General features: G+C 44.3%; 1 protein-coding gene across 3 annotated transcripts; it reads left to right on the top strand.

The window, feature by feature from the left end:
• Positions 1-656: 656 nt before the first annotated feature.
• On the top strand, positions 657-27945 carry LOC118365087 (GEM-interacting protein-like). Of its 3 annotated transcripts, XR_008088492.1 has the most exons (20): positions 657-1008; positions 2961-3048; positions 5402-5498; positions 5835-5886; positions 14144-14269; positions 16768-16832; positions 18167-18274; positions 19038-19118; positions 19236-19400; positions 19574-19711; positions 20135-20325; positions 20565-20695; positions 20899-20994; positions 21525-21685; positions 23114-23290; positions 23442-23579; positions 24305-24507; positions 25327-25659; positions 27298-27400; positions 27796-27839. XR_008088492.1 is itself a non-coding variant. In XM_035747029.2 (19 exons), exons 1-18 carry the CDS (start codon positions 954-956, stop codon positions 25655-25657), a joined length of 2403 nt encoding a protein of 800 aa, XP_035602922.2. In that variant the 5' UTR covers positions 657-953; the 3' UTR covers positions 25658-25659; positions 27796-27945. The 3 variants fall into 3 exon arrangements, 1 of the variants encoding a protein (XP_035602922.2); XM_035747029.2 differs by lacking the exon at positions 27298-27400 and having other exon boundaries at positions 27796-27945; XR_008088493.1 differs by lacking the exons at positions 27298-27400; positions 27796-27839 and having other exon boundaries at positions 24305-24601; positions 25327-25461.

Here is a 27945-nt window from a genome sequence, read left to right as displayed (position 1 = left end):
GGCTCCAGGCCCTACAGCAGTCTCTCCATCCCCTGGTGGAATGCTACCCATCCATGGGTCGATCTCCAGTCAGCCACGCCCTCACCATGCTGCGTCGCTCCATCACAGGTCGGTCAGTCTCAGCACCCTAGAATCCATCTCCTGGACATTTTTACCTCACTATCATGGGTTGTGTAAGGTCACACTGTAGCAAAACGTTTGCAACAGAAAAAGGAAACCTTTGTTGTTATTGGGCATAGTTACAGTTAGTAAAGGTACAATTAGTATTCCCATTTCACTCAGTTTCAAAATGTTTACTGCCTACTACGACACTGGTGAGGACTTTGAGATTGCAATCTCAAGAGGTTGCTGTTGAGTTTGAATTGCAGAGATGTGCATAATATCATTCAGCTTTCAACACCCATGAGAGATAATCATTTTAGAGGTCGAAGTTTGACCTCTGAACATCTGCACAACACAAACAGTATAACACAGAGGCAAGTGCACTAATACTTTCTGCAAACGCAGAATCACTTTTTCTCTCTTTTTCCTCCTGCACACTCTCTATGTTCAGTGTGACAATGTAGGTGTGACCTAGATTGTACAGAATCACACTTCCTCTTATCATGATGGTGAAACCGTATTGGCCAACCTCTCTCTGCACTAGAGGAAGATAACTCTTAGAGAGCAAGAAGAGAAGGGTCAAACCCAAGCACTTTACCAGACAGCAGCAGTGTTCTAGTCAAATGTTAATGTGATTGAGTGCACCTAGAGGAACTCGAGCTCATTCCCTGCTCTGTAGCTGCTGTTTGTCTTGTGAACGAGTAGGCATTGCTAATGTTGTTGGAATTGATAGATTGATTGATAGAAGGTTGATTGAACGTTGCTGGTGGTGCGAGGAACGTTGATGGGGTTGCTGTGCTATATGGTAGTTTGGGGCTAGGTGCACTTGTGATATTTAGTCTGAAATAGAGATGGAGAGGGAAGAAGAACCCCAGGTTAAAGAGAAGGAGCACTCCAAAACCCCAGGTGAGTAACAATAAGAGAAAACAGAAGATTGTTATCATTTGGGCCAGTTTCCAGTGCTCAGATTAAGCCTACTCCTGGACTAAAGCATGCTCAATGGAGAATAGTCTCCATCTGGGTCTGGGAAACCATCCATTTAGGTAGAAAAGGAGGTGAGAAAATGTTTCAGGGAAGGTGTGTGTATGTGTGTGTTTTTGGTTTTACTGTCCTTGTGGGGACCAGAAGTTCTCACAAGGATACTTCGGACAAGTTTCACCGGTCTTCACAAGGAAAAAGGTTATTTTAGGCTTAGGGGTTAGGTTTAGGGTTAGAAGTTAGAGATAAGGGGTTAGGGTTAGGTTAGGGGTTAGGGAAAATATGATTTTGAATGGAGATCAATTGTTTGGTCCCCACAAGGATAATAAAACAAACGTGTGTGTGTGTGAGTGTGCATGTGTGGTTGCATGCTACATCCTCCCAGTCAGTGCAGGATCAGTGAACCTCCTGAACTCATCCTCCATTTTGCATATTGGTGTGCGCGATTCGTGAAACTTTTTTTTCAAATTAAGCTCTTGAAACCATGAAGTCAGGGACAACAGTCCTCATGATTTAAGAGAAAATGGTTGGAAGGAAAACAAATACTATTTGAACCCACTCTCGAGCTCCCTCTAGAACTCTGACATGCACAGTAGGCTATAGGGCCCTGCTTTCTGTTAGACTAAGGGCTTGATTCAATCCATATCACAAAGTTCAGCACTATAGCTCGCTTAAGAGTTGAAGTTAATTTCTGATTGAGCTGACATATGCAGCGTTTACTGTGAATGCAGTCTCCGTGGACATGCAGGAACATTGCTTTTAAATTGAATTTGCGCTATAGAGCTGAACTGTGGCAGAGCTTGGTTGTGTACAGTTCTACTATCTCGTACCTGTCTTCGACTGCCATATGAACAGAACTCTGCTAAGGTGAAAAACAAGGACTTTGTGTCTTCTGAGCAAAACATGACACACATCACAAGCAGGATGTGGTTGACCTAAATGGAGACAGAGAGCGAAAGAGAGGGAGGAGAGATGTATATTTTTTTTAAACTGTTAACACTGGGAGTTGAGTATTTTTGCATATTAACTGCCCTTAAAGTGATACACAGTCAGCTTCAACTGTAACAGATTCCTATAGGTTTTTAGCCTCATATGCAGTCTCAGCACTTGATGCTAGCCCACAAACGTATGTTGAGAGAGACTACAGCATTAGGTTGTAGTTCACTCAGGGATAATGTACCATCAGTCAGTTTTGGGTGTCATCAACCTGTATTTTCCCCAGCCTATACTGTAAACTGTATACTGTAAATGCATAGCCTGGTTAAACCAGACTGAATACTGCACTCAGTACTGAGCACAGCATTCAGTCTGGCCTAACCAGGCTAGGAAATGAATAGAACCCCTTTTGTTGGAGTTGCATTTCTCTTTTTCTCAGATTAGTTGCAGTCCTTCCCATATTAGATGTTATATAAAAAGGAAATGTTCTTATCTGTCATTCACACAAAGGTTTTTATAACCATTCTGAGCCATCTCAGCAGTACTCAGTGTGTTATAATGGGTGACCAACAGTGATATATGTTTTTCACCAGAGGCTGGAGAATTGAAAGACAACAGTGTTACAACAAATGCCTTTTACACAAACATACAATCACACATCTGAGGCCTCAATAACCACCACCACCACCAGCAGCCTTCAAATCCACAAACTCTTTATTTCCTCACACATTGTTTTATGACTGACTGGGTGTTGGCTGTTGGTTTACCCCTTTATTTGTTATTTCTAAAAATAGAAGATATTTTGTAAGCTTTTTTTTTTTACAGAGCTGCAAAAAAGCAATTTCAACTTGTGTGTTTTGTGTGTAATGTTTATTTTATGAAAAAGAAAGAGTGATCATTTGGCCTCTCTTGCTCACATGTTTGTCATCCATCTTTTACCCCAGAGGTGAAGGTCCCCAACAAATCAGAGACTAAGCGCTACAGCGAGATCTTCCGGGACTTCGATAATTTTGAACTCTCTTTGGTCAACTCGTAAGTCTGACTTTTAGATTCACTCATCATGTACACGTATTACCATTGTCACCCTCCACATTATAATCAGTCCATCATTCAGAACACCTTGACATGTTTTACATTTGAGTTATTTAGCTACATATTTAGTTACATATTTTTTATTTGTTGGGGGTGGGTTGTCTGCTACTAGTTGCCAGAGAGGAAGTGTACACCTACATGGGATTGTAAACCAAGTATATTATTCCGCTTACATCTGTGTACATGCAGTACCAGTCAAAATGTTGGACCCGCCTACTCATTTATTTATTTATTTAATTATTTTTTACTATTTTCTACATTGTAGAATAATAGTGAAGACATCAAAGCTATGAAATAACACATATTGAATCATGTAGTAACCAAAAAAGTGTTAAAAAAAAAAGATTTTAGATTCTTCAAAATAGCCACCCTTTGCCTTGATGACAGCTTTGCACACTTCTTGGAATTCTCTCAACCAGCTTCATGAGGTACTCACCTGGAATGCATTTCAGTTAACAGGTGTGCCTTGTTAGAAGTTAATTTGTGGAATTTCTTTCCTTCTCAATGCGTTTGAGCCAGTTGTGCTTTGACAAGGTAGGGGTGGTATACAGAAGGTATACCATATGGGCAAGTCCATATTATGGCAAGAACAGCTCAAATAAGCAAAGAGAAATGACAGTCCATCATTACTTTAAGACATGAAGGTCAGTCAATGCGGAACATTTTAAGAACTTTGAATGTTTCTTCAAGTGCAGTCGCAAAAACCATCAAGCGCTATGATGAAACTGGCTCTCATGAGGACCGGCACAGGAAAGGAAGACCCAGAGTTACCTCTGCTGCAGAGGATAAGTTCATTAGAGTTACCAGCCTCAGAAATTGCAGCCTATATAAATGCTTCACAGAGATCAAGTAACAAACACATCTCAGCATCAACTATTCAGAGGAGACTGAGTGAATCAGGCCTTCATGGTCGAATTTCTGCAAAGAAACCACGACTAAAGGGCACCGATAAGAAGAGACTTGGGCCAAGAAACACAAGCAATGGACATTAGACCGGTGGAAAACTGTCCTTTGGTCTGATGAGTCCAGATTTGAGAGTTTTGGTTCCAAAAGCCGTCTCTTTGAGACACAGAGTAGGTGAACAGATGATCTCCACAAGTGTGGTTCCCATCGTGAAGCATGTGGGGGTTCTTTGCTGGTGACACTGTCAGTGATTTATTTAGAATTCAAGGCACACTTAACCAGCATGGCTACAACAGCATTCTGCAGTGATACACCATCCCATCTGGTTTGTGCTTAGTGGGGCAATCATTTGTCTTTCAACAGGACAATGACCCATCACGCATCCAGGCTGTGTAAGGTCTATTTGACCAAGACGGAGAGTGATGGAGTGCTGCATCACATGACCTGGCCTCCACAATCACCTAACTTCAACCCAATTGAGATGGTTTGGGATGAGTTGGACCGTGGAGGGAAGGAAAAGCAGCCAACAAGTGCTCAGCATATGTTGAAACTCTTTCAAGACTGTTGGAAAAGCATTCCAGGTGAAGGTGGTTGAGAGAATGACAAGTGTGCAAAACTGTCATCAATTTAAAGGGTGGCTACTTTGAAGAATATCAAATATCAAATATATTTTGATTTGTTCAAATTAAATGTATTTATATAGCCCTTCTTACATCAGCTGATATCTCAAAGTACTGTACAGAAACCCAGCCTAAAACCCCAAACAGCAAGCAATGCAGGTGTAGAAGCATGGTGGCTAGGAAAAACTCCCTAGAAAGGTCAAAACTTAGGAAGAAACCTAGAGAGGAACCAGGCTATGAGGGGTGGCCAGTTCTCTTCTGACTGTGCTGGGTGGAGATTATAACAGAACATGGCCAAGATGTTAAAATGTTCATAAATGACCAGCATCGTCAAATAATAATAATCACAGTAGTTGTCGAGGGTGCAACAGGTCAGCACCTCAGGAGTAAATGTCAGTTGGCTTTTCATAGCTGATCATTGAGAGTATCTCTACCGCTCCTGCCGTCTCTAGAGAGTTGAAAACAGCAAGTCTGGGACAGGTAGCATGTCCGGTGAACAGGTCAGGGTTCCATAGAGCGAAAGAAAGAAAGAGAATTAGAGAGAGCATACTTAAATTCAGATTAGGGCCAAATTAATTTATTTAAATTGACTGATTTCTTTATATGCAACTCAGTAACATTTTTGAAATTGTGGCATGTTGCATTTATATTTTTGTTAAGGATAGTAAGAATTTGCACATAAATAATAAGTGAAGCATCTAGGCATTATGAAGGGTTTACGAATGCTTCACAAAGCCATTATAACATGTATCGGCCCTCTGATCCATCAGCACTGTAGAGGAGATGTTTCCAGACCCTGACTCCCAGTCGATTGCTGAGACCGTCTCTACGGAAACCACAGACAACACTGAGCTGGATCATCTGACGGTAGGGGAGCAGTATTATCAGTCAATCAAGCAACTAATCAAAATTATTTTGGAAAGCCATTTTTTACACCAGCAGTTGTCACAAAGTGCTTTACAGATACCCAGCCTATAAACAAACAATCAATCAATCGTTACTATGTTCTCTCTGTCAGTCAATCACATTTTTTTCTAGTCTGGTGCTCCATTGTGTTGATACTTTTGGTACCGTTTGTACTAGCCAACAGGGGAATCATTTGAACTTAGGTTCTGCTCATATTCTACTGATATGAAGTACAGTGTGTATCGTCTTGTCTCCAAATCCATTTATCTGTGTAATGGTCTGTATTCTGCCCTGCAGTGTGAGGATGTCTACCCCCCAGATGGTGATGACAAAGATGGAGGTCTATCCGGTATGTTTGTAATGAAATCAAATTCATTTAATAAGGCTTTTTTTTACATCAGCAGATGTCACAGAGTGCTTATACAGAACGTGGTGTGTGTTTTTCTTTTTTTTTTGTTAAATTCAAATCAGTTGTATTGGACTGACACGAATTGACCCCAACCCTGGTGTGAGTAACGGAGGTGGTTTGTTGGTTCAGTGTGATGAGTAACCTTGCCAGAGACATGAATACTCGCGTTAGCTCCCACAGCTAAAACGTACTTAGGCTAAGAGCAGAGCAGGGCTGGGCGGTAAATCAATATCAGTAATTATCGACGTAATTACTTCCCTCAATAACGATAGAAAAACATTTAGGCAATGTTTATTTCAAACAGACCCTTATTTGCCACTTGTTTGCAGGTATACCCATTTTATATATATTAGTGGGTAGCTGCCAAATTCAGAGGGTTGGGGGGTGTTGTTAAACCATGGGGGCAGTTTGCATTTCAAATTAGGGATGTGTTAAACAATGGAAGTGTTAATGAATTTCCCTGCAAATAATCAGAGAACCATTCACACAGACACGATACCTGTATTTTGGTTACAGGGTCTGTGAAAATGCAGGAATCATGGCTAGGTCTTTAGGTGGCTTTTATTTTTCCATGTTTTCTACCCCCTATGCTTTTCAGATATACGAAAAAGCTGGTATAAAAATGCAGGCATGGTAAATTAGTGGGGTTTTGGTCTTTATGTGAAAGGGATGCAAGAGTCCAAGCCATTCTCTTCTGGAAACACTGCCCGGTGACTGACACTAACAGACAGCCAATCCAGGTGGGATGTGATGAGTGGTGTGGGCGGGACTAGTGGGGTGACAGCCAGTCACGGTGGTTAATCTCCACTTATTCAACCTCTTGTTGAGGTGTAATTAGCCCGTGGTGCTAATTGCCTCTGTGTTAACGAGATTAGGAGACGACTGGAGAGGGTGGGGGGAGAGAGAGGATTAGAGCTGCAGACAGATGCACCTCAGACATATCCATCAAACAGGAGAGGGAGGGAGGGAGGAAGGAAGAGGGGAAGGAAGGAAGGGATGTGAGAGAAGGAGATAGAGGAAGGGAGAAATGTGGGTGAGGGGGGAAAAGGGAGGGATATGAGAGGTAGAGAGGGATGGTAAAAAGAGAGGGGGAGAGATCCCTTATGGAAAACGACATTAATTTCACGTGATCTTATGTGAAGTTAATATGACAACATGGGGATGCCATGAAAATACACATGACAACATTTTCACGTTTTTCACGTGATAGTGCAAATTTTATTTTTACTCACTCATTTCACGCATTCCACATGAGAGAGTTAGGTTTTCACATGTGAAACTACATATTCCACATGTGAGGTGAGAACATGTTTTCTTCCTCACATGAACAGGTGGTGAATACATGTGAACATGTAGTTTCAGGTGTGAACAACTGACCTCATATGTGTCTTTTTTGGTTTTTACGTGAAAATTTCAGCTCAACATGTGAAAACAGTTAAGGGAAGTAATGAAATGGTATAGGGGTTTTAAGTTATCTGACACGCTGATCAGCTAAAATAGTATAGTTTAAAAAAAAAATACGATAATATGATTACATTTGACATCAAATCAAATTTACGTACACATATTTAGCAGATGTTATTGCGGGGGTAACTAAATGCTTGTGTTCCTAGCGCCAACAGTGCAGTTGTATCTGCCAATTCACAACAATACACACAAATCTAAAAGTCAAAGAATGGAATTAAGAAATATATAAATATTAGGACAAGCAATGTCACTTAGTACTGACTTTTCAATATGACACCACCTGGGGTTTGAAGTACGCTTTCTGCTGCGCCACAAAACCTGTAGCATTCTCAGAAGTTCCCTACACATGAATTAATTACCTATAATACGTCTCTGCACTTAACAAAAGACTGCCATCTGCATTGCTTTTGTTATATCCGTTAATCTGACTGTTCTCCCATCATTGATTTTATTTACTTAATTCTGCAATTTGAGGGTTTTCTGTATAGTTGTCTAATGTTGGTGAAGTGTATTATTCTGTTTCAATGTTACTCCTGAATCACTATGATAAATATTTGTTTTTATTGGGTGTATTATACAAATCTGAAATTTACTTAAGTACAAAGTATAAGAATACAGGTGAAATCTGTCAATGACACAGACATGGTGGCGTAGCAGGAAGATTGGAATGCTGTGAACCAAGAGGTTGTGAGTTCAAATCCCACATGAGGACATGTTGAATAATAATTACTGTATAAATAAACATACACAATGTAATCATGTATGTCAAAGTGTGTAAGATGAAAACACTGCAGCTAATTTCGTGATGTTCCGGCGACATCCTAACATCTCATTTTTGTCTGCAGGGCATCATGTGAAAATGTTAATCCACATGTGAAAGGTTATGTGATCATGTGAAATATCTTTTTTTTTTTTTTTTTTTTTTTTTTCACCTTTATTTAACCAAGTCGGCTAGTTGAGAACAAGTTCTCATTTGCAACTGCGACCTGGCCAAGATAAAGCATAGCAGTGTGAACAGACAACACAGAGTTACACATGGAGTAAACAATTAACAAGTCAATAACACAGTAGAAAAAAAGGGGAGTCTATATACAATGTGTGCAAAAGGCATGAGGAGGTAGGCGAATAATTACAATTTTGCAGATTAACACTGGAGTGATAAATGATCAGATGGTCATGTACAGGTAGAGATATTGGTGTGCAAAAGAGCAGAAAAGTAAATAAATAAAAACAGTGTGGGGATGAGGTAGGTGAAAATGGGTGGGCTATTTACCAATAGACTATGTACAGCTGCAGCGATCGGTTAGCTGCTCAGATAGCTGATGTTTGAAGTTGGTGAGGGAGATAAAAGTCTCCAACTTCAGCGATTTTTGCAATTCGTTCCAGTCACAGGCAGCAGAGTACTGGAACGAAAGGCGGCCAAATGAGGTGTTGGCTTTAGGGATGATCAGTGAGATACACCTGCTGGAGCGCGTGCTACGATGGGTGTTGCCATCGTGACCAGTGAACTGAGATAAGGCGTTGCTTTACCTAGCATGGACTTGTAGATGACCTGGAGCCAGTGGGTCTGGCGACGAATATGTAGCGAGGGCCAGCCGACTAGAGCATACAAGTCGCAGTGGTGGGTGGTATAAGGTGCTTTAGTGACAAAACGGATGGCACTGTGATAAACTGCATCCAGTTTGCTGAGTAGAGTGTTGGAAGCAATTTTGTAGATGACATCGCCGGAGTCGAGGATCGGTAGGATAGTCAGTTTTACTAGGTTAAGCTTGGCGGCGGAATCGGCGGCGGCGGAATTTTGGAAGTGTTCCAAAACCACATGGTCTTACATGTGACACTTCACATGTGAAATTTTATTTTACATGTGCAAAACATCATGTGATTTTCCACATGTGAAATTATATGGTTTTTCCATAAAGGGATGGGAAGGGAAAGAGAGAAACAGACCGAAAGGAAGAGTGAGCACAGAGTGAGGATTGAAAAGAGCATTGTTCAGCCTGAGAGACAAAAAAAACTACAAACGAGACAGAAAGGACTAGTGAGATAATGGGGAAATTAAACTACCATTGTAATTGTGCAAACATTGATGTCAGACATGCACCTACCCCAATACTCTGCTGCTGATGACTGGGATGACTGGGATGAATACAGGAGCAGATTTCAGGAGCAGGACAAGACACCCTCTTTTGACTGATGACTGATATAATTAAGCAATAAGGCAGGAGAGGGTGTGGTATAAAGCCAAAATACCACGATTAGGGGCAGTTCTTCCCATGCTTTTTCAATGAACCATGAACAATTAATGAACATGCACCTGTTGAACGGTCGTTAAGACACTAACAGCTTACAGACGGTAGGCAATTAAGGTCACAGTTATGAAAACTTAGGACACTAAAAGAGGCCTTTCTACTGACTCTGAAAAACACCAAAAGAAAGATACCCAGGGTCCCTGCTCATCTGCGTGAACGTGCCTTAGTCATGCTGCAAGGAGGCATGAGGACTGCGGATGTGGAAAGGGCAATAAATTGCGATGTCCGCACTGTGAGACGCCTAAGACCGCTACAGGGAGACAGGACAGACAGCTGATTGTCCTCGCAGTGGCAGACCACGTGTAAAAACACCTGCAAAGGATTTGTACATCCGAATATCACACCTGCGGGACAGGTACAGGATGGCAACAACAACTGCCCGAGTTACACCAGGAACGCACAATCCCTCCATCAGAGCTGACTGTCCGCAATAGGCTGAGAGAGGCTGGACTGAGGGCTTGTAGGCCTGTTGTAAGGCAAGTCCTCACCAGACATCACCGGTAACAACATCGCCTATGGGCACAAACCCACCGTCGCTGGACCAGACAGGAATGGCAAAAAGTGCTCTTCACTGACGAGTCGCGGTTTTGTCTCACCAGGGGTGATGGTCGGATTCACATTTATCGTTGATGGAATGAGCATTACACCGAGGCCTGTACTCTGGAGCGGGATCGATTTGGAGGTGGAAGGTCAGTCATCGGACTGAGCTTTTTGTCATTGCAGGCAGGTGCAAACGCAGTGCTTTTACAGGGAAGACATCCTCCTCCCTCATGTGGTACTGCAGGCTCATCCTGACATGACCCTCCAGCATGACAATGCCACCAGCCATACTGCTCGTTCTGTGTGTGATTTCCTGCAAGACACGATTGTCAGTGTTCTGCCATGGCCAGCGAAGAGCCCGGATCTCAATCCCATTGAGCATGCCTGGGACCTGTTGGATCGGAGGATGAGGGCTAAGGCCACCCCCCCAGAAATGTCTGGGAACTTGTAGCTGCCTTGTTGGAAGAGTGGGGTAACATCTCACAGCAAGAACTGGCAAATCTGAGGCAGTCCATGAGGAGGAGATGCACTGCCATACTTAGTATCTGGTGTGGCAACCAGCTGCATTGACTGTTACTTTTGATTTTGACCCCCCCTTGTTCAGGAACACATTATTCCATTTCTGTTAGTCACATGTCTGTGGAACTTGTTCAGTTTGTCTTAGTTGTTCAATCTTGTTCATACAAATATTTAGATATGTTAACTTTTCTGAAAATGAACACAGTTGACAGTGGGATGTAGTTTATTTTTTTGCTGAGTTTATATCTTCCCTATCATATGAACATCCTTTTCTGAATCAAATAAGATTCCCTAAAGGTTGTTCTGATGTCCAAAAGATGTGAAATCGTAATAGGTCACTTTTAAGTTGCATGTATTTGAAACTGTCAAATACTATATTTTGGTCGGTTTGACATTTTCCCCACAAATGATTAAGGCTAGGATTGGGGGAGGGGAAGATGATCCTAGATTTGCAGCTTGGAGAAACTTCACCCCGGAGCACCTCTTATTTATCATGTTACTAAGCATATAGCTATACCTTCCCTCTGAGTGCCCTCCTCCTCTCTCTTCATTCAGTTACATCTAATGCAGTTTTCTGCCCTAACCCAATCCACTCTTCCCAATCCCAAATTCTCCCAGCTACCCCCCACCAGTTTGGAGATTATCTGTAATAAGCCAAATGGAGGGGCGCGGGGTGGGGCTGTGGATAGGAGCGAGAGGTGGGGGTAGGGTGGTAGGGCTGATGAGTTGAGTGGACCATGGCGTGGCCTGCTTTCTGTAATGCCTGTTGTCAGTCCCGTCGGGTTGACATTGATTGATCCTTGCACTGTATATGTGCGTGTGTCAACTATGTTGTTTAACTGTCTTAATTGGTGTCAAGGGCAAATAACAGCATGGACCAAGTTCTGAGCTTTTGTAACTAACTAGTTTTGGCACTTGTGTAACACAAGTTGACATTCTGACAGTCATATCAATATTCCTGACATACTGTAACTCCACTAACCTACAGCTATGACGTTCTCTCAACTGAGACAGAGAGACAAAGGGAGAGGGAGAGATTGGGAGAGGGTGAGAAAGAGAGATGGGGAGGAAAGATACAGGTAGAGGTAGCGGTACAAGTACAGGTAGAGATACAAGTACAGGAAAAAACGCTGCAAGAAGGAGCACCAATAAACAGTTTGTACTGAGCTCTAACCAGTTCCTCACCCCATCCACCCTCTTAGTCCTCCTGACATGGTCTGTCAGACACACACACACACACACCAGGAGGTAAAACCTGGTTGTGATCTAAAGCCTGTCACTCCACAATCTGGACCTGCCCTCTCTGGATAATCCATAGTCCCAGAAGCCAGCACAGGCAGAGCGAAGGGAAGGGGGACAGACGTGTGCACACACACACACACACACACACACACACACACACACACACACACACACACACACACACACACACACACACACACACACACACACACACACACACACACACACACACACACACACACACACACACACACACACACACACACACACACACACACACACACACACACACACACACACACACACACACACACACACACACACACACACACACACACACACACACACACACACACACACACACACACACACACACACACACACACACACACACACACACACACACACACACACACACACACACACACACACACACACACACACACACACACACACACACACACACACACACACACACACACACACACACACACACACACACACACACACACACACACACACACACACACACACACACACACACACACACACACACACACACACACACACACACACACACACACACACACACACACACACACACACACACACACACACACACACACACACACACACACACACACACACACACACACACACACACACACACACACACACACACACACAGGTGGCACAGAGACACTCATTGCTGAAGTGTGAAGGTGTGCCCACGAGAACGAGACTGGGAGCAAGAGAGAGAGCGAGATCAACGCAGAACAACACTCGCTACAGAGTCTTAACCGTTTTTGTGGATTTTTTCTCAGACATGGAGTTACCTGTTTCTCTGCTCTCTTCTCTGCTCTCACTTTTGGAACTGAGAGGGACGTCTGACAACACACAGAGAGGACTTGAGCTCAGAATTGGAGTGTAGGACTACACATCTGTGTTGGAGAGGAAGTGAAACAGGAATTAGACTTGTCAGAAAACTGCAGTATTGCTAGATTTCTTTGCATGCAGTTCGACTGTGGACAGGTGAAAGGACAGCGGTGCTGATAGTGACGTTGCAAGAGAACTAGTGAGGGGAAGAAAAGGACAGAGACCGGGGGAAAGAGAGAATAGAAAGGAGTGTGAGGGAGGGAGAAAGGAAGGAAGCACATGACATGCATTGCAGGATTGTTGCACATCGCCATCCGCTGTCACTGTGAGTCAGAGAGGAAGACAACAGAGAGAGAGAGAGCGAGCAGTTGACTGACTTCAGACTGCTGTCAGTCACACCAACACCCTGACTCCATAACAACCACAACACACCTACTCTGATGTTGCCACGTCGATTACAGCACTCTGGCACCAAGGAGTTGCCACGGTAATCTTCTCAGACCGTCACGTTTTCTCTCTCTCTCTGACTGAGGAGGGGAGCGGTAAGAACAGGCGCTGGAGGGAGGGGGAGAGAGGTAGAGCGGGGAGAGGAGTTATACCTAAAAAGCCTGTTTGGAACCTTTTCTCTCTCTTTTCCTTTCTGTACTTCTGACTGCTGAAGCACTGTCTGTTCAGCTGCTTCCAGGCCTAATCTAAACTGGACAGGAGAATTTCCTTCCTAGATTTCCAACGTGATGACCTCTTGCTATGCATGCTTTGAGATGACCAGACCTCCACCGGTGTTGGTGTAGTAGTGACCACTTGTGCTGAGACAGAGACCCTGTGGACAACGGCGGCACTTGGACCTTGCGGACTCTGAGGACAAGCCCTGATGACCAGTCGTTTTTCAGTATTTCTTCTCCATAGAGTTTGTTTGGCTAAACTACAAACCTGCTGTGGAAACAGCTATGTTTCTGATGAACTTACATATTTGAGAAATAGGAGAGACCCTTTTTTGTCTCTTCTATTTTATTCCTTCTTGGATGACAAATTATTCGGATTACACATTATTGGTAGTATGGAACACAAAGCATACCTGTGAGCCCAACCTTTTCCTTGGGAATCAGGGGGAGAGGGGTCTTGGATGCCCCGTGGGGGTCCAGACTGCCCAGTTGTGTGTGTTTTAGGGTTAAAAACCTCCTGACTGTGGGCTATCAGGGTGAGGTAGAGAAGATATGCAGTGATGCTGATGTACTCACTCTCAGCCCAGGAAGCAGACCTGGCCCTGTGTCGCTGTGAGGGAGGCGTGGAGCTGGCCCTGCAGTATGCCAAGATGTGGTGCCGCTATGCCAAGGACCTGCTGGCCTGGATGGAAAAGAGAATCAGCCTGGGTGAGTGGAGACGTGGGTGTTTCTGTGTCTGTCTGCCTGCCTGCCTGCTAGTCAGTCTGTCTGTCTCATTCCTATTTGCAAATCTTACATTGACATAAACACATTATTTGATTAAAGCTAAGTGCACCTATCTCAAATGAGGGCATGGCCCATAGTGTGTCACTGCAATGTGGTACAGACTCATTCAACTACAACTACTATAACATATTCACAAACACATACATTTGTAAATATGGTCTTGTATGTCTTGTATGCTTTACATGTAAACAAATGAAATAGTTCACATACCAAATGTGAAGTACATACCATGTTTCTGGCATTCATAGACAGGTAGCCTTCTCAAGACGTAAGATAAACAAGAATAATTTTAGGACAACACGAAAGGCTCTCTTATCCCTCTGTAACAAAAGTTGTTTTGCTGGTATGGAACTGCAGTAACTACAGCAACCAAAGCTCTTCTCCTAAGTAAGACTAGGAGTCAGACACTCTATTCCTGGAAAAGACAGCCGAGTCTAAAGTAGGCCTAACCTGCCATTAGACAATGTGTGTTTATTCCTCACCTGTAATAGGATAATAGACCTTGTGGTTGAACCCTGTGTGAAAGGATGAACAGTATCCTCCACAGTACCCTCTGGTGGTAGAACTTAGGTATTACAAGGACTGTTATAGGAACCGTTTGCATTTTGGGTGAGCAAAACTGGTTGAAAAGATATCAGAGAAAATAATTGTCAGTTAACCATTGCAGGGACAGTAAGATATCACGGACTGGTTCCATGAACCTTTAGGCTGAGAAACACTGTTAGGGTATTACGGAGCGGTATAACCTACCCTGAGAAACACTGTTAGGGTATTATGGAGCGGTATAACAGACCCTGAGAAACACTGTTAGGGTATTACGGAGCGGTATAACAGACCCTGAGAAACACTGTTAGGGTATTACGGAGCGGTATAACCTACCCTGAGGAACACTGTTAGGGTATTACGGAGCGGTATAACAGACCCTGAGAAACACTGTTAGGGTATTACGGAGCGGTATAACAGACCCTGAGAAACACTGTTAGGGTATTACGGAGCGGTATAACAGACCTTGAGAAACACTGTTAGGGTATTACGGAGCGGTATAACAGACCCTGAGAAACACTGTTAGGGTATTACGGAGCGGTATAACAGACCCTGAGAAACACTGTTAGGGTATTACGGAGCGGTATAACAGACCTTGAGAAACACTGTTAGGGTATTACGGAGCGGTATAACAGACCCTGAGAAACACTGTTAGGGTATTACGGAGCGGTATAACAGACCCTGAGAAACACTGTTAGGGTATTACGGAGCGGTATAACCTACCCTGAGAAACACTGTTAGGGTATTACGGAGCGGTATAACAGACCTTGAGAAACACTGTTAGGGTATTACGGAGCGGTATAACAGACCCTGAGAAACACTGTTAGGGTATTACGGAGCGGTATAACAGACCCTGAGAAACACTGTTGCGGTATAAGAGACCCTGAGAAACACTGTTAGGGTATTACGGAGCGGTAAACCTACTCAGAGATGATCACAACAACAACAACAAAGTAGATCTGTAGGGTTGGTAGCCAATGAGGATAACATGGAGTGGGCCAGCCACTCCCGTCAGGGGAACCCCACAGAGATTACAGGGTAGATTAACCAGGCCACCGCAGGAGGATGGACAGCCTACTGTTCTGCTCTGTACTGTAGCCTTCTTTACAGTAATGTACTCTGTTATACCGTACTGTAAAATACAATACTGTAGTATACCGTTACTGCACTGTTCTGTACTGTAGGAGGGCAAAGAGATCAGCTCACCAAGGTGCTGCCAAGCAGACCTGTGTTTGGATAGCTGTGTATAGGAAATGGGTAGAGGTCAGAGTGACAATGTAGGGGTAGTGGTCACCATAGAGGGAAAGGTCTGAGCCACTGTGGACACTTGAATGCAGTGGAGGCTGGTGGAAGGAAGGGCTCATTGGGCTGGAATGGGATAAATGGGCAGGTATCACACGGCAAACCTATAGAAACCACATGTTCCGTTCCATTTATTCCATTCCAGCCATTACAACGAGCTAATCCTCCTATAGCTCCTTCCACCAGCCTCCACTGGTTGAATGGTTGCAATGCTGACACTACAGCATCAATATAGATCAGCAGATTAGTGTACTTGAAGTAGGGCAGCACTTAGGCAGCCAAAGCAGAGCATTGATTTTGATATTTGGTGATGTAAGCTAACAATCTGAATTGACCTCTCCTCTCTATGAGGTCTGATTGCCTGATATGGGATCTAATATGTTACATTTTGGTTGTTATATCACCATTGAAAGACCTCAATTGAACATGCAACAACTCAAAAAGTCATACTGATATTTGTCTGGATAAAAGCTTTTGATAAGACTGCCTGACAATATTGTAATGCTAATAAATCATTTTTTACTAAAATCAATCACATAATCCATCATACTGACTTATTCTGGTCTGTTTTACAGAGCAAGAGTTTGCCAAGAACATCATAAAGGCAGCAGAAACGGCTAAGTCCTGTGTGGCTCAGCAGGTATGGATGCTTTTGTTGTCTCTCGTGTGTATGGGACTGTATAGGTTGTACATGTGATGATGTGTACAATATTGCATAGAAATGTATTAAATCCCTATCAGATTACTCTTCAGGCTTATTATTAGCTACCTTAGTGGAATACATTGAAAGTCGCTGTGATAAAAGCATCTGCTAAATTACCAATTTAAAATGTTTTGCAGTGCCTTGACTTTTTGCACATTTTGTTGTGTTACAGCATGAATTTAAAATGGATTAAATGTCTCTGGCCTACACACAATATCCCATAATGTCAAAGTGGAATTATGTTTTTGGAAATAATTCATTTAAAATTAAAAGCTGAAATATTTGAGTCAAGCCTATAAACGTTCAGGAGTAAAAATGTGCTTAACAAGTCGCATAATAAGTTGCATGGATTCACTCTGTGTGCAATAATAGTGTTTAACATGATTTTTGAATGACTACTTCATCTCTGTACCCCACACAATTATCTGTAAGGTCCCTCATTTGAGCAGTGAATTTCAACCAAGATTCAACCAGAAAGACCAGGGAGGTTTTCCAATGCCTCGCAAAGAAAGGCATCTATTGGTAGATGGGTAAAAAAACAGACATTGAATATCCCTTTGAGCACGGTGAATTACACTTTGGATGGTGTAGCAATACACCCAGTCACTACAAAGATACAGTTGCCGGAGAGGAAGGAAACCACTCAGGGATTTCACCACTAAAACAGTTACAGAGTGTAATGGCTGTTATAGGACAAAACTGAGGATGGATCAACAACATTGTAGTTACTCAACCATTCTAACCTAATTGACAGAGTGAAAAAAAGGAAGCTTGTACAGAATACAAATATTACAAGACATGCATCCTGTATGCAACTAGGCACTAAAGTAATACTGCAAAAAATGTGGCAAAGCTATTTACTTTATGTACTGAATACAAAGTGTTATGTTTGGGGCAAATCCAATACAACGCAATACTGAGTACCACTCTCCATATTTTCGAGCAAAATGGAAGCTGCAATCATATTATGGGTATGTTTATAATCGTTAAGGACTGGGGAGTTATTCAGGATAAAAAAGAAACAGAATGGAGCTAAGCACAGGCAAAATCCTAGAGGAAAACCTGGTTCAGTCTGCTTTCCACCAGACACTGGAAGATGAATTTACCTTTCAGCAGGACAATAACCTAAAACACAAGGCCAAATCTACACTGGAGTTGCTTTCCAAGAAGACAGTAAATGTTCCTGATATCTAATATCTCTAATATATCTGAAAGAAATAACGTATTGAAATTATATCTATGACCTGGTTCATACTGTGCTGTTGTTACAGGACATGATGCCTCTGCAGTACATCTACACCATGGCCCTGGAGCACGATGTGAAGACCAGCCAATCTACTAAACAGACATCAGAACTGCTGCAGCAACGCTGCTACCAGGTAGGCGGGCAGGCAGGCAGGTACGGCAGGCACTCTGACAGACAGGAAGGCAGGCACTCTGACAGACAGACAGGCAGGCAGGCACTCTGATAGACACAGACAGGCAGGCAGGCACTCTTATAGACACAGACAGGCAGGCAGGCACTCTGACAGACACAGACAGGCAGGCAGGCACTCTGACAGACAGACAGGCAGGCAGGCACTCTGACAGACAGACAGGCAGGCACTCTGACAGACAGGCAGGCAGGGACTCTGACAGACAGGCAGACACTCTGACAGACAGACAGGCAGGCACTCTGACAGACAGACAGGCAGGCAGGCAGACAGGCAGGTAGGCAGGCACTCTGACAGACACAGACAGGCAGGCAGGCACTTTGGCAGACAGACAGGCAGGCACTCTGACAGACAGGCAGGCACTCTGACAGACAGGCAGGCAGGCACTCTGACAGACAGACAGGCAGGCACTCTGACAGACAGACAGGCAGGCACTCTGACAAACAGACAGGCAGGCACTCTGACAGACAGGCAGGCAGGCATGCACTCTGACAGACAGACAGACAGACAGACAGACAGACAGACAGGCAGGCACTCTGGCAGGCAGGCAGGCAGGCACTCTGGCAGGCAGGCAGGTAGGCAGGCAGGCAGGCAGACACAATTAGCAAGCCTATTCAATGTGTCAAACATTCCTGTATGCAAGAAAATGTGGAATAATATGTTAAGTGATTTAGTATGATGTGGTTAATCATACATCTTAATTCGGAAGGCCCTGGCATCCAAGAAGAATGAGATTGATAAGTGGCGCAGGGAGTTCAAGGAGCAGTGGTCCAGAGAACAGAGGAGGATGGTAAGTGCTGTTTTTTTAGATGCTACAGTGTATGTGCACTCACGTGCCTGTGTGTTTTAACAGCTTATCCCATTGATCAGAACATTGCGTTAACTAACAACTTCTCTCATCGGTCAGAATGAGGCGGTGGCGGCTCTGAAAAAGGCTCGTCAGCAGTACCTGCAGCGCAGTGAGGACCTGGAGAAGACCAAGGCTGTGACGGCCAAGGCCGGGGACGAGCTCACAGCGGGACACAAGACCCTGGACAAGAGGAAGAAGTCACGTGACGACGCACAGTCAAAGGTGTGGTACAGCGGGTCCAACCGCCACATGGGGTTTACGGAAACATATCTCACTTTTTAGGTTTACATTTTTTTATGGGAAAATTATAATTGTTCTTTTTTGTCATCATGTGACTCACTGTGCCTATCTCCCTCTTTCTCTCTCTCCCTCTCTCATTCATCCCCTACAACCAGGTGATGGAGGCAGAGATGCAGTACAGACAGTGTGTGTGTGAGGCCCAGGACCACCAGGACAAGCTGGAGAGCTTGAAGGAGAAAATCATCATTCACACCCGCAAACTCATCTGCCAGGGGGACACTGTGCTCAAGGAGGTGGGTGTCCAGGCCTATTGGAGATAGACGTTCCCTGTGCTGGATGCAACAAGTGGAGTGCATAGTGATAGCATAAGAGTGGGCATAAGAGTAAATAGACTCAAGGCAAGCAGCCAGTAGCCATTTCAATTAGTCTTTTAAGACTGTCAATCGCCCATACAACAACAACAAAAATGTATTAAAATATGGCCCAGGTCTCCTTTTCTAAATAATATATTAATATATCCCATATAATAGACCATTTTATCCAAAGCAACTTAGTCATGCGTGCATACATTTTACATACAGGTGGTAATTGGGATTTAACCGAATATGCTGCCGTTGCCATGCTCTACCAACTGAGCCATACAGAGGTATCTTGAGCTCAATGGGATGAATCATTTTCAAATAATCCCTCTTATCATGTACCTCTACCACCCCTAGGCCACAGTGAACATGTTCTACTTCCAGCGTCAGCAGACGGAGCCGGTTCCCCTGGGCTACCACAACCTGGAGTTGACCTGCAGGCCGTGTGAACCCGGGGAGCCCTACCTGCTCTACATCTTTAGGAAGAGAAGCCAAGAACAGCCCCTACAAACCTTCACCTTCCAGGAGTTTGTCCCTCAGAACAAGAGGTACGGACGGATGGATGATTTGTCCTGTTCTGTATAGGCTACGGCTCTAATGGATGATACTGTTTGTCCCATTAGTGCCTATTATCTTATATTTAGAGTTGCTGTCAAGATTTTATTTGTAAATGTTAATTGTGTGTGTGTGTGTGTGTGTTTGTGCTTGCCTGCGTGTGTTTGTGCTTGCCTGCGTGTGTGTGTGCGTGCATGTGTGTGTGTCCGAATCTGTGTGTTGCACCTCCAAGTGGCCGTCGTAAGACCAGCAACCCTAGCTCTCTACAGGACTCCTCCCTGCCTGAAGAAAGTCTGGTTAAACGTAAGGGCTACAGTGATAGTGAGAGCATCGGAGGCAGTCTGGAGTCTCTGTCCAGCCCAGGTAAGCATGTGTGCTTCATTTGGCAGATTTAATTTAATCATGCTCAGAAGATTGACCAATCATCAAACATCGATGTCATATTTGGTAGTGGAGAGAAATAATGTATTCGCTACGAAGCTTACGGGAAACTCACTTTGTCCTGTTTGACTGGTCTCTCCTCCTTCTCTGTGTGTCTTACCCACATTGAACCCTGAACCCTGTAGCCCATGGCAACAGGAGGCTTCCTAAAGCCCCCTCCACAGGGACAATGTCATCAGACGACCTGGATGAGAGGGACATAGGCACCGTCCTGGAAGGAGGTGAATGTCAGCGTCATCACCTAACTCCCACAACAGACACCAACTAATGGCTCTCTATAAGTAAATTCTCCTGCTGAATTCTGAATCTACTCCTAACCCAGTGTTTCCCAAACTCGGTCCTCGGCACCCCTAAGGGTGCATATTTTGTTTTTTTGCCCTAGAACTACACAGCTGATTCAGATAACCAACCAACTCATCATCAAGCTTTGATTATTTTAATCAGCTGTGTAGTGCTAGGACATCAAAAGAACGTGCACACCTTGGGGTCCCCAGGACCGAGTTTGGGAAACGCTGCCCTAACCCCTACACCCTAGCCACTCCTGTAGATCTGAGAGGATTAGATAATCATTGTGGCAATTGCTTCTTGTCTACTGATTGGCTAGGTGGAAATGTTTCCATATTCTTCCACTTGTCCAATCCTCTCAGGTCTACAGGAGTTGCTAGGGAGTAGGGTTTGTTTGGAACTAGGGGTAAATTTGGTGGGTAGTGTTTCCCACCATGACTGAGTCCTGCCCTGTGGCTCCTCGTAGATTGTGTGGACTCCACTCCAGAAGGGAACGGTACGGCGGGGAAGGTACGGACTACGTCCCGAGCCGCACTGACACACCGACTACGGAAGATGAAGAGCAAGATGGTGAAGTGCAAACAGTGTGACAATTACATCGTGGTCAACGGCATCGAGTGTGAGGAGGTGAGAAAGAGGAGGACTAGAAGGACAGAGGAACAACTGACAGACATTTAAGTGGCAGCCTCTTTAATGACAAATGTATAACATTATTGCCTGATTCACAGTCACACCATAGAGCCTGACCGATGCCAAGCTGAACTGAGCTGTACGCTATCCTCCATAGTGGCACCAGCACAGTATGGTTCTGGTTGAACCAGGTATACAGTGGGGCAAAAACGTATTTAGACGGCCACCAATTGTGCAAGTTCTCCCACTTAAAAAGATGAGAGAGGCCTGTAATTTTCATCATAGGTACACTCCACGCAAGATCTCACCCCAAGGGGTCAAAATTATCACAAGAACAGTGAGCAAAAATCCCAAAACCACACGGGGGTACCTAGTGAATGACCTGCAGAGAGCTGGGACCAAAGTAACAAAGCCTACCATCAGTAACACACTACGCCGCCAGGGACTCAAATCCTGCAGTGCCAGACGTGTCCCCCTGCTTAAGCCAGTACATGTCCAGGCCCGTCTGAAGTTTGCTAGAGAGCATTTGGATGATCCAGAAGAAGATTGGGAGAATGTCCTCTGGTCAGATGAAACCAAAATAGAACCTTTTGGTAAAAACTCAATTCGTCGTGTTTGGAGGACAAAGAATGCTGAGTTGCATCCAAAGAACACCATATCTACTGTGAAGCATGGGGGTGGAATCATCATGCTTTGGGGCTGTTTTTCTGCAAAGGGACCAGGACGACAGATCTGGGGAAAGGAAAGAATGAATGGGGCCATGTATCGTGAGATTTTGAGTGAAAACCTTCCATCAGCAAGGGCATTGAAGATGAAACGTGGCTGGGTCTTTCAGCATGACAATGATCCCAAACACACTGCCCGGGCAACGAAGGAGTGGCTTCGTAAGAAGCATTTCAAGGTCCTGGAGTGGCCTAGCCAGTCTCCAGATCTCAACCCCATAGAAAATCTTTGGAGGGAGTTAAAAGTCCGTGTTGCCCAGCAACAGCCCCAAAACGTCACTGCTCTAGAGGAGATCTGCATGGAGGAATGGGCCAAAATACCAGCAACAGTGTGTGAAAACCTTGTGAAGACTTACAGAAAATGTTTGACCTCTGTCATTGCCAACAAAGGGTATATAACAAAGTATTGAGATAAACTTTTGTTATTGACCAAATACTTATTTTCCACCATAATTTGCAAATAAATTCATTAAAAATCCTACAATGTGATTTTCTGGATTTTTTTTCTTCTCATTTTGTCTGTCATGGTTGAAGTTGTACCTATGATGAAAATTACAGGCCTCTCTCATCTTTTTAAGTGGGTAGAACTTGCACAATTGGTGGCTGACTAAATACTTTTTTGCCCCACTGTATAGGGTGTGATTTGAGCTCCACCCTGTGGTTTGCTAATCCATGTCCTCTGTCCCGCCTGCCGTCTCTGTAGTGTGGCATGGCGGTTCACAGGAAGTGTCTGGAGGTGTTACAGCATGAGTGTGAGAACAGGAAGGGTGTTCTGTTTGGGGTGGGTTTCTCCCTGTTGCCCCGGGACCGGCCTGACGAGGTGCCCTTCGTGGTCCAGCGCTGCACGGCCGAGATAGAGAGCAGGGCCCTCACTCTACAGGTACTGTATTAACCTGGATGTAATATGGCTTAGAATAAGTACTGAAGCAAACGGTAAAACTGTTTTGCAGTTTATCTCAATCCTTCTTATCTCAATCCTTCTTATTTTCTCTTTCCCTCCCTCTCCCCATCCATCCATCCCTCCCACCCAGGGGGTGTATCGTATCAGTGGGTCGAAGCCTCGCATCCAGAAGCTGTGTCAGGTCTTCGAGACCCAGAAGGACCAGGTCGACCTCTCTGACCTTTCACCTCATGACGTCACCTCAGTCCTCAAACACTTCTTCAAGGAGGTACTTCACTGTTTCCCAGACAACAAAAAACATTGATATTACAGACAATATACTGTAGAGCCAACAATACAGTTAATACAGACAATATACTGTAGAGCCAACAATATAGTTAATACAGACAATATACTGTAGAGGCAACGATACAGTTAATACAGACAATATACTGTAGAGCCAACAATATAGTTAATACAGACAATATACTGTAGAGCCAACACTAGTTAATACAGACAGTATACTGTAGAGCCAATGATATAGTTAATGCAGACAGTATACTGTAGAGCCAATGATGCAGTTAATACAGACAGTTGCTGTAGAGCCAATGGTATAGTTAATACAGACAGTATACTGTAGAGCCAATGATACAGTTAATACAGACAGTATACTGTAGAGCCAATGATACAGTTAATACAGACAGTATACTGTAGAGCCAATGATACAGTTAATACAGACAATATAGTTAATACAGACAGTATACTGTAGAGCCAACGACACAGTTAATAAAGACAATTAAGTGTCGAATGGACATACACTGTTATTTAAACTCTCACACAAAGCTCCCCTTCATGATTATGCCAGCCTATAAGTAATATGGACATATCGTATCTCAGGATTTCCCTTTTAGTGAACATCATGTGGTACAATTGTCAGTCGATGCATCGATGCATTTATTATTATGTGTGAATAACAATCTATTGTCAAATAAATAAAGCCATCTTCATCCTCAGCTTCCAGAGCCGCTGTTGACCTTTGACCTGTACAATGACTTCATCTGGGTGGGCAAGGAGATCCAGCGTCTCAGTGAGAGGGAGGCGACAGCAGAGACTCCTGGGATAGTGGAGGACCTCACATATAGCCTGAGAGACCTGCTGGGGAGACTGCCCCCATACCGCTACTACACACTGCAGCATATGATGCGTCACCTCCACAGGTACTACGCTACTACACAGTGCAGCATATGATGCGTCACCTTCACAGGTACTACGCTACTACACAGTGCAGCATATGATGCGTCACCTCCACAGGTACTACGCTACTACACAGTGCAGCATATGATGCGTCACCTCCACAGGTACTACGCTACTACACAGTGCAGCATATGATGTGTCACCTACACAGATACTACTACACAGTGCAGCACATGATGTGTCACCTACACAGATACTACAGCACATGATGCGTCACCTACACAGATACTACTGCACACTGCAGCACATGATGCGTCACCTACACAGATACTACTACGCACTGCAGCACATGATGCGTCACCTACACACTGCAGCAGATGTCACCTACACAGATACTACTACACACTGCAGCACATGTGTCACCTACACAGATACCACTACGTACTGCAGCACATGATGCGTCACCTACACAGATACCACTGCACACTGCAGCACATGATGCATCACCTACACAGATACTACTGCACACTGCAGCACATGATGCGTCACCTACACAGATACTACTGCACACTGCAGCACATGATGCGTCACCTCACAATTAGCAAACCTGGTTGTTGTGGAGATGGCTCAGTGAACCATGCTCATAGACTTGTGTTAGCTCCCCAAAGTTATTCCTCTGCTTCAGCTCACTGGGAAAACAGATTATTGTTGCATACAGCAGAACGGTCGGTCACATGGTCATAAGAGGGGTGCTGAGCCCTCCTCCAGATGGTATTTTTTGAACCATACTCTATCCTCTCTTTTCTTCACTCATTTCACATTCTCTCTCTCTCTCTCCACAGAGTATCAGAGAACTACGAGGAGAACAAGATGTCTCCCAGTAACCTGGGCATCGTGTTTGGTCCGACCTTGCTGCGCCCGCTGGTGTCTGTAGACGTGTCCATGGTGGCCCTACTGGAGACCACCTACCAGTCCCTACTGGTGGAGTTCCTCATCACACACCACCAACACATCTTCGACACTCCACCTCCCGCCCCCACCACCCCCTCCCTGACACCCCTCCCCGGGCTACGTGTTCAGGCGGGGCCCAGAAGACTGTTGCAGGGGCTGACCCTGGCTCTCAGGACCCCCCCGCAGGAGGAGCCTTGTCCAGAGAACGCCCCCGCTCTCTAGAGGTAAGGGACACACTGAGGGTGGATACCATTGTGTCAGACAAGCTCAATCAGGTGCAGCTTAAGTATTTTTAATTCAAACATAACATTTGAACCCAGGTCTGGTTAACAGATGGGTTAACAAATATATACTTTTAAAATACTTTTCATAGACCCCCTATTCTGAAGTTCATTTAAATACAGATTTTCTCCAATGTTTTTCAAGGTTTTGAATAAGAGGGCAATGTTAACCTCAATCAAACACTTAATTTTGAATCTGAGGCCTCTTGATCACACGTCTGGCAGCTGTAGGTTTGTCAGCCAGTGATTGGTCCTCTAAGTCTAAGTAACATTGGGACGGCTCCTGATGCCCTACAGTCAGACCTGGGTTCAGATACTATTAGAAATTATTTAAAATACTTTCGCCAGGCTTCATTGAGCTTGCCTGCCGCAATAGTACCAATATAATAGTCACAGCCCATCTGCCCACCCAGCCCATCTGACACTCCAGGAAGGAGTGCTCAAAGTATTTGACAGATTTCAAATAGTATTTGAACCCAAGTCTGCCTCACAGCCAGGGTTCATGGAGTTCAGCCTCAGCCTGCTGCCTTGAGCTGCTTTCCTTCCTTTTGCTTCTGTTACCTGTCGTTGTCTCAAAGAGGTAATCTGGGATTCAAACAACAAGAAAGCGGTCACTCCAGTCACTTTTTTTGGTAAACTGCTGAGGGATGGGGCTGAAGAAATGTAACTAATAAGGCATTTATAAGGAATATTCTTCAAGAGTCAATGGCTATATAATGTATTCAAAGTCCCAAAACAGATGTACAAATCCCAGATTGCCCCTTTAATGCTCCTGGCTCGCCATGCTGTGACTCTGCTGTTGCCAATCCATCCTTTTTTTGTGAAGCTTAACACAATGCAACATTGGTGTGTGTGTGTGTGTGTGTGTGTGTGTGTGTGTGTGTGTGTGTGTGTGTGTGTGTGTGTGTGTGTGTGTGTGTGCGTGCGTGCGTGCGTGTGTGTTACCTCTGACTGGACTTTGATCTGACCCTTCCTTTCCTGACCAGATCTACCCTGGCTGGATTTCAATACTGGTCAATGGCTTCCTCTGTGAAATATAGTCAAATGATTGTCAAATTCTTCCTGTTCTTCCTCCTCTAGTGTACAATTACTTTGTTTCCTTTCTCCTCTCATTCATTGCCACTGAAAGGACTGGATACTGTGGAAACTGTAGGTTTCATGGGTAGGAAAGGACATGAGAAGAGGAAGCAAGTTAAAGCTATTGAGACACAGCCCTAGCATTGGTGTTCTTGGCCACTAAATACACAACACTGACCACTGGTAAATACTGGGAGGTGTGGGGGTGGAAGAGAAGGTTAGTGCCCTGCCCTCTACATGTTCATTTGGAGTTGTTTAGGGACACAGGAATTTATCAAATGTTTTGCCTGAAAAATAGAACTGAGAATCAGTGACCACAACTTGATTTTATTCAATAAGAATAAAAATCCCTGTTTACTGAATAGGCTACTCAACATCCACAATTTACCTGCCAATATCTCTTTAATCCACTGGTATCTCGCTACAGCATTCCATTCCCAACACTTCCTACCCAAATATCTGGTATCTATTCCTCAAAACTTAGAGTTTGTGTCATTTCAACAGACTCGCACAATCAAGAGAGACTTGAGTGAGGGTTATATATCTGACAAGTCGTCATCCAATGAGGCAGTGGACCAGCTCAGCCCTGAAGCCAATGAGAGAGCAGGTAGGTAGGATGTACTTTAGTATCAGAGGAATGATTGGATTAATGGGTATTGTTGGTAAACAAGTGGGCTAGAGGACTTTGCTGTTCTTATCTGATCTGTCATTTCTTTACAAAACCTTTCTCTGCTACCATCAGATATTTTGTCTGCTCGCTGCTCACTGTTTTTGTCATGTTATAGCGCCCTCTGCTGACTTGACTGTAGGCATTTTCTGCTTTCTTTTGCCAAAATTCAACAGCCTCTCAAAAGCAAGGCTATACTCACACATGTTATGATAGAAAGAGACAGAGTATTTACTTTGACAAGCTAAAAGTGAAATACAGTGGTTAATCTGTGTTTCTCTGGTTTGCCTTATTGTCGCCTCTCCTCCCCTCTCTCCTCCCCTTTGTTTCCCCAGTCGTGGCTGTGAGGGGGGCATCAGCAGAGGCTGCTGCTCTGGGTGATCTGGTGTGGGTTCTAGAACCAGGGGACTCTCCCTCTGTGGGGACCCAGCCACAGAGCCACTTCACTAGGCAGCCTGTCAAATACCAGCGCCAGCCCACCCCGT

Source organism: Oncorhynchus keta, chromosome 32 (assembly GCF_023373465.1).
Source record: "Oncorhynchus keta strain PuntledgeMale-10-30-2019 chromosome 32, Oket_V2, whole genome shotgun sequence".
In the NCBI taxonomy this organism is placed as follows: Eukaryota; Metazoa; Chordata; class Actinopteri; order Salmoniformes; family Salmonidae; genus Oncorhynchus; species Oncorhynchus keta.
This window is presented reverse-complemented; position numbering and strand designations above follow the sequence as displayed.

What these genes read in the sequence shown, in the direction of transcription:
- LOC118365087 (XM_035747029.2), top strand. Translation starts at nt 954, where the DNA reads ATGGAGAGGGAAGAAGAACCCCAGGTTAAAGAGAAGGAGCACTCCAAA. An exon ending in AGTCCTGTGTGGCTCAGCAG is followed by an intron (nt 16,833 to 18,166) that starts GTATGGATGCTT and finishes CTGTTGTTACAG; the next exon opens with GACATGATGCCTCTGCAGTA. An exon ending in TTTGTCCCTCAGAACAAGAG is followed by an intron (nt 20,326 to 20,564) that starts GTACGGACGGAT and finishes TGCACCTCCAAG; the next exon opens with TGGCCGTCGTAAGACCAGCA.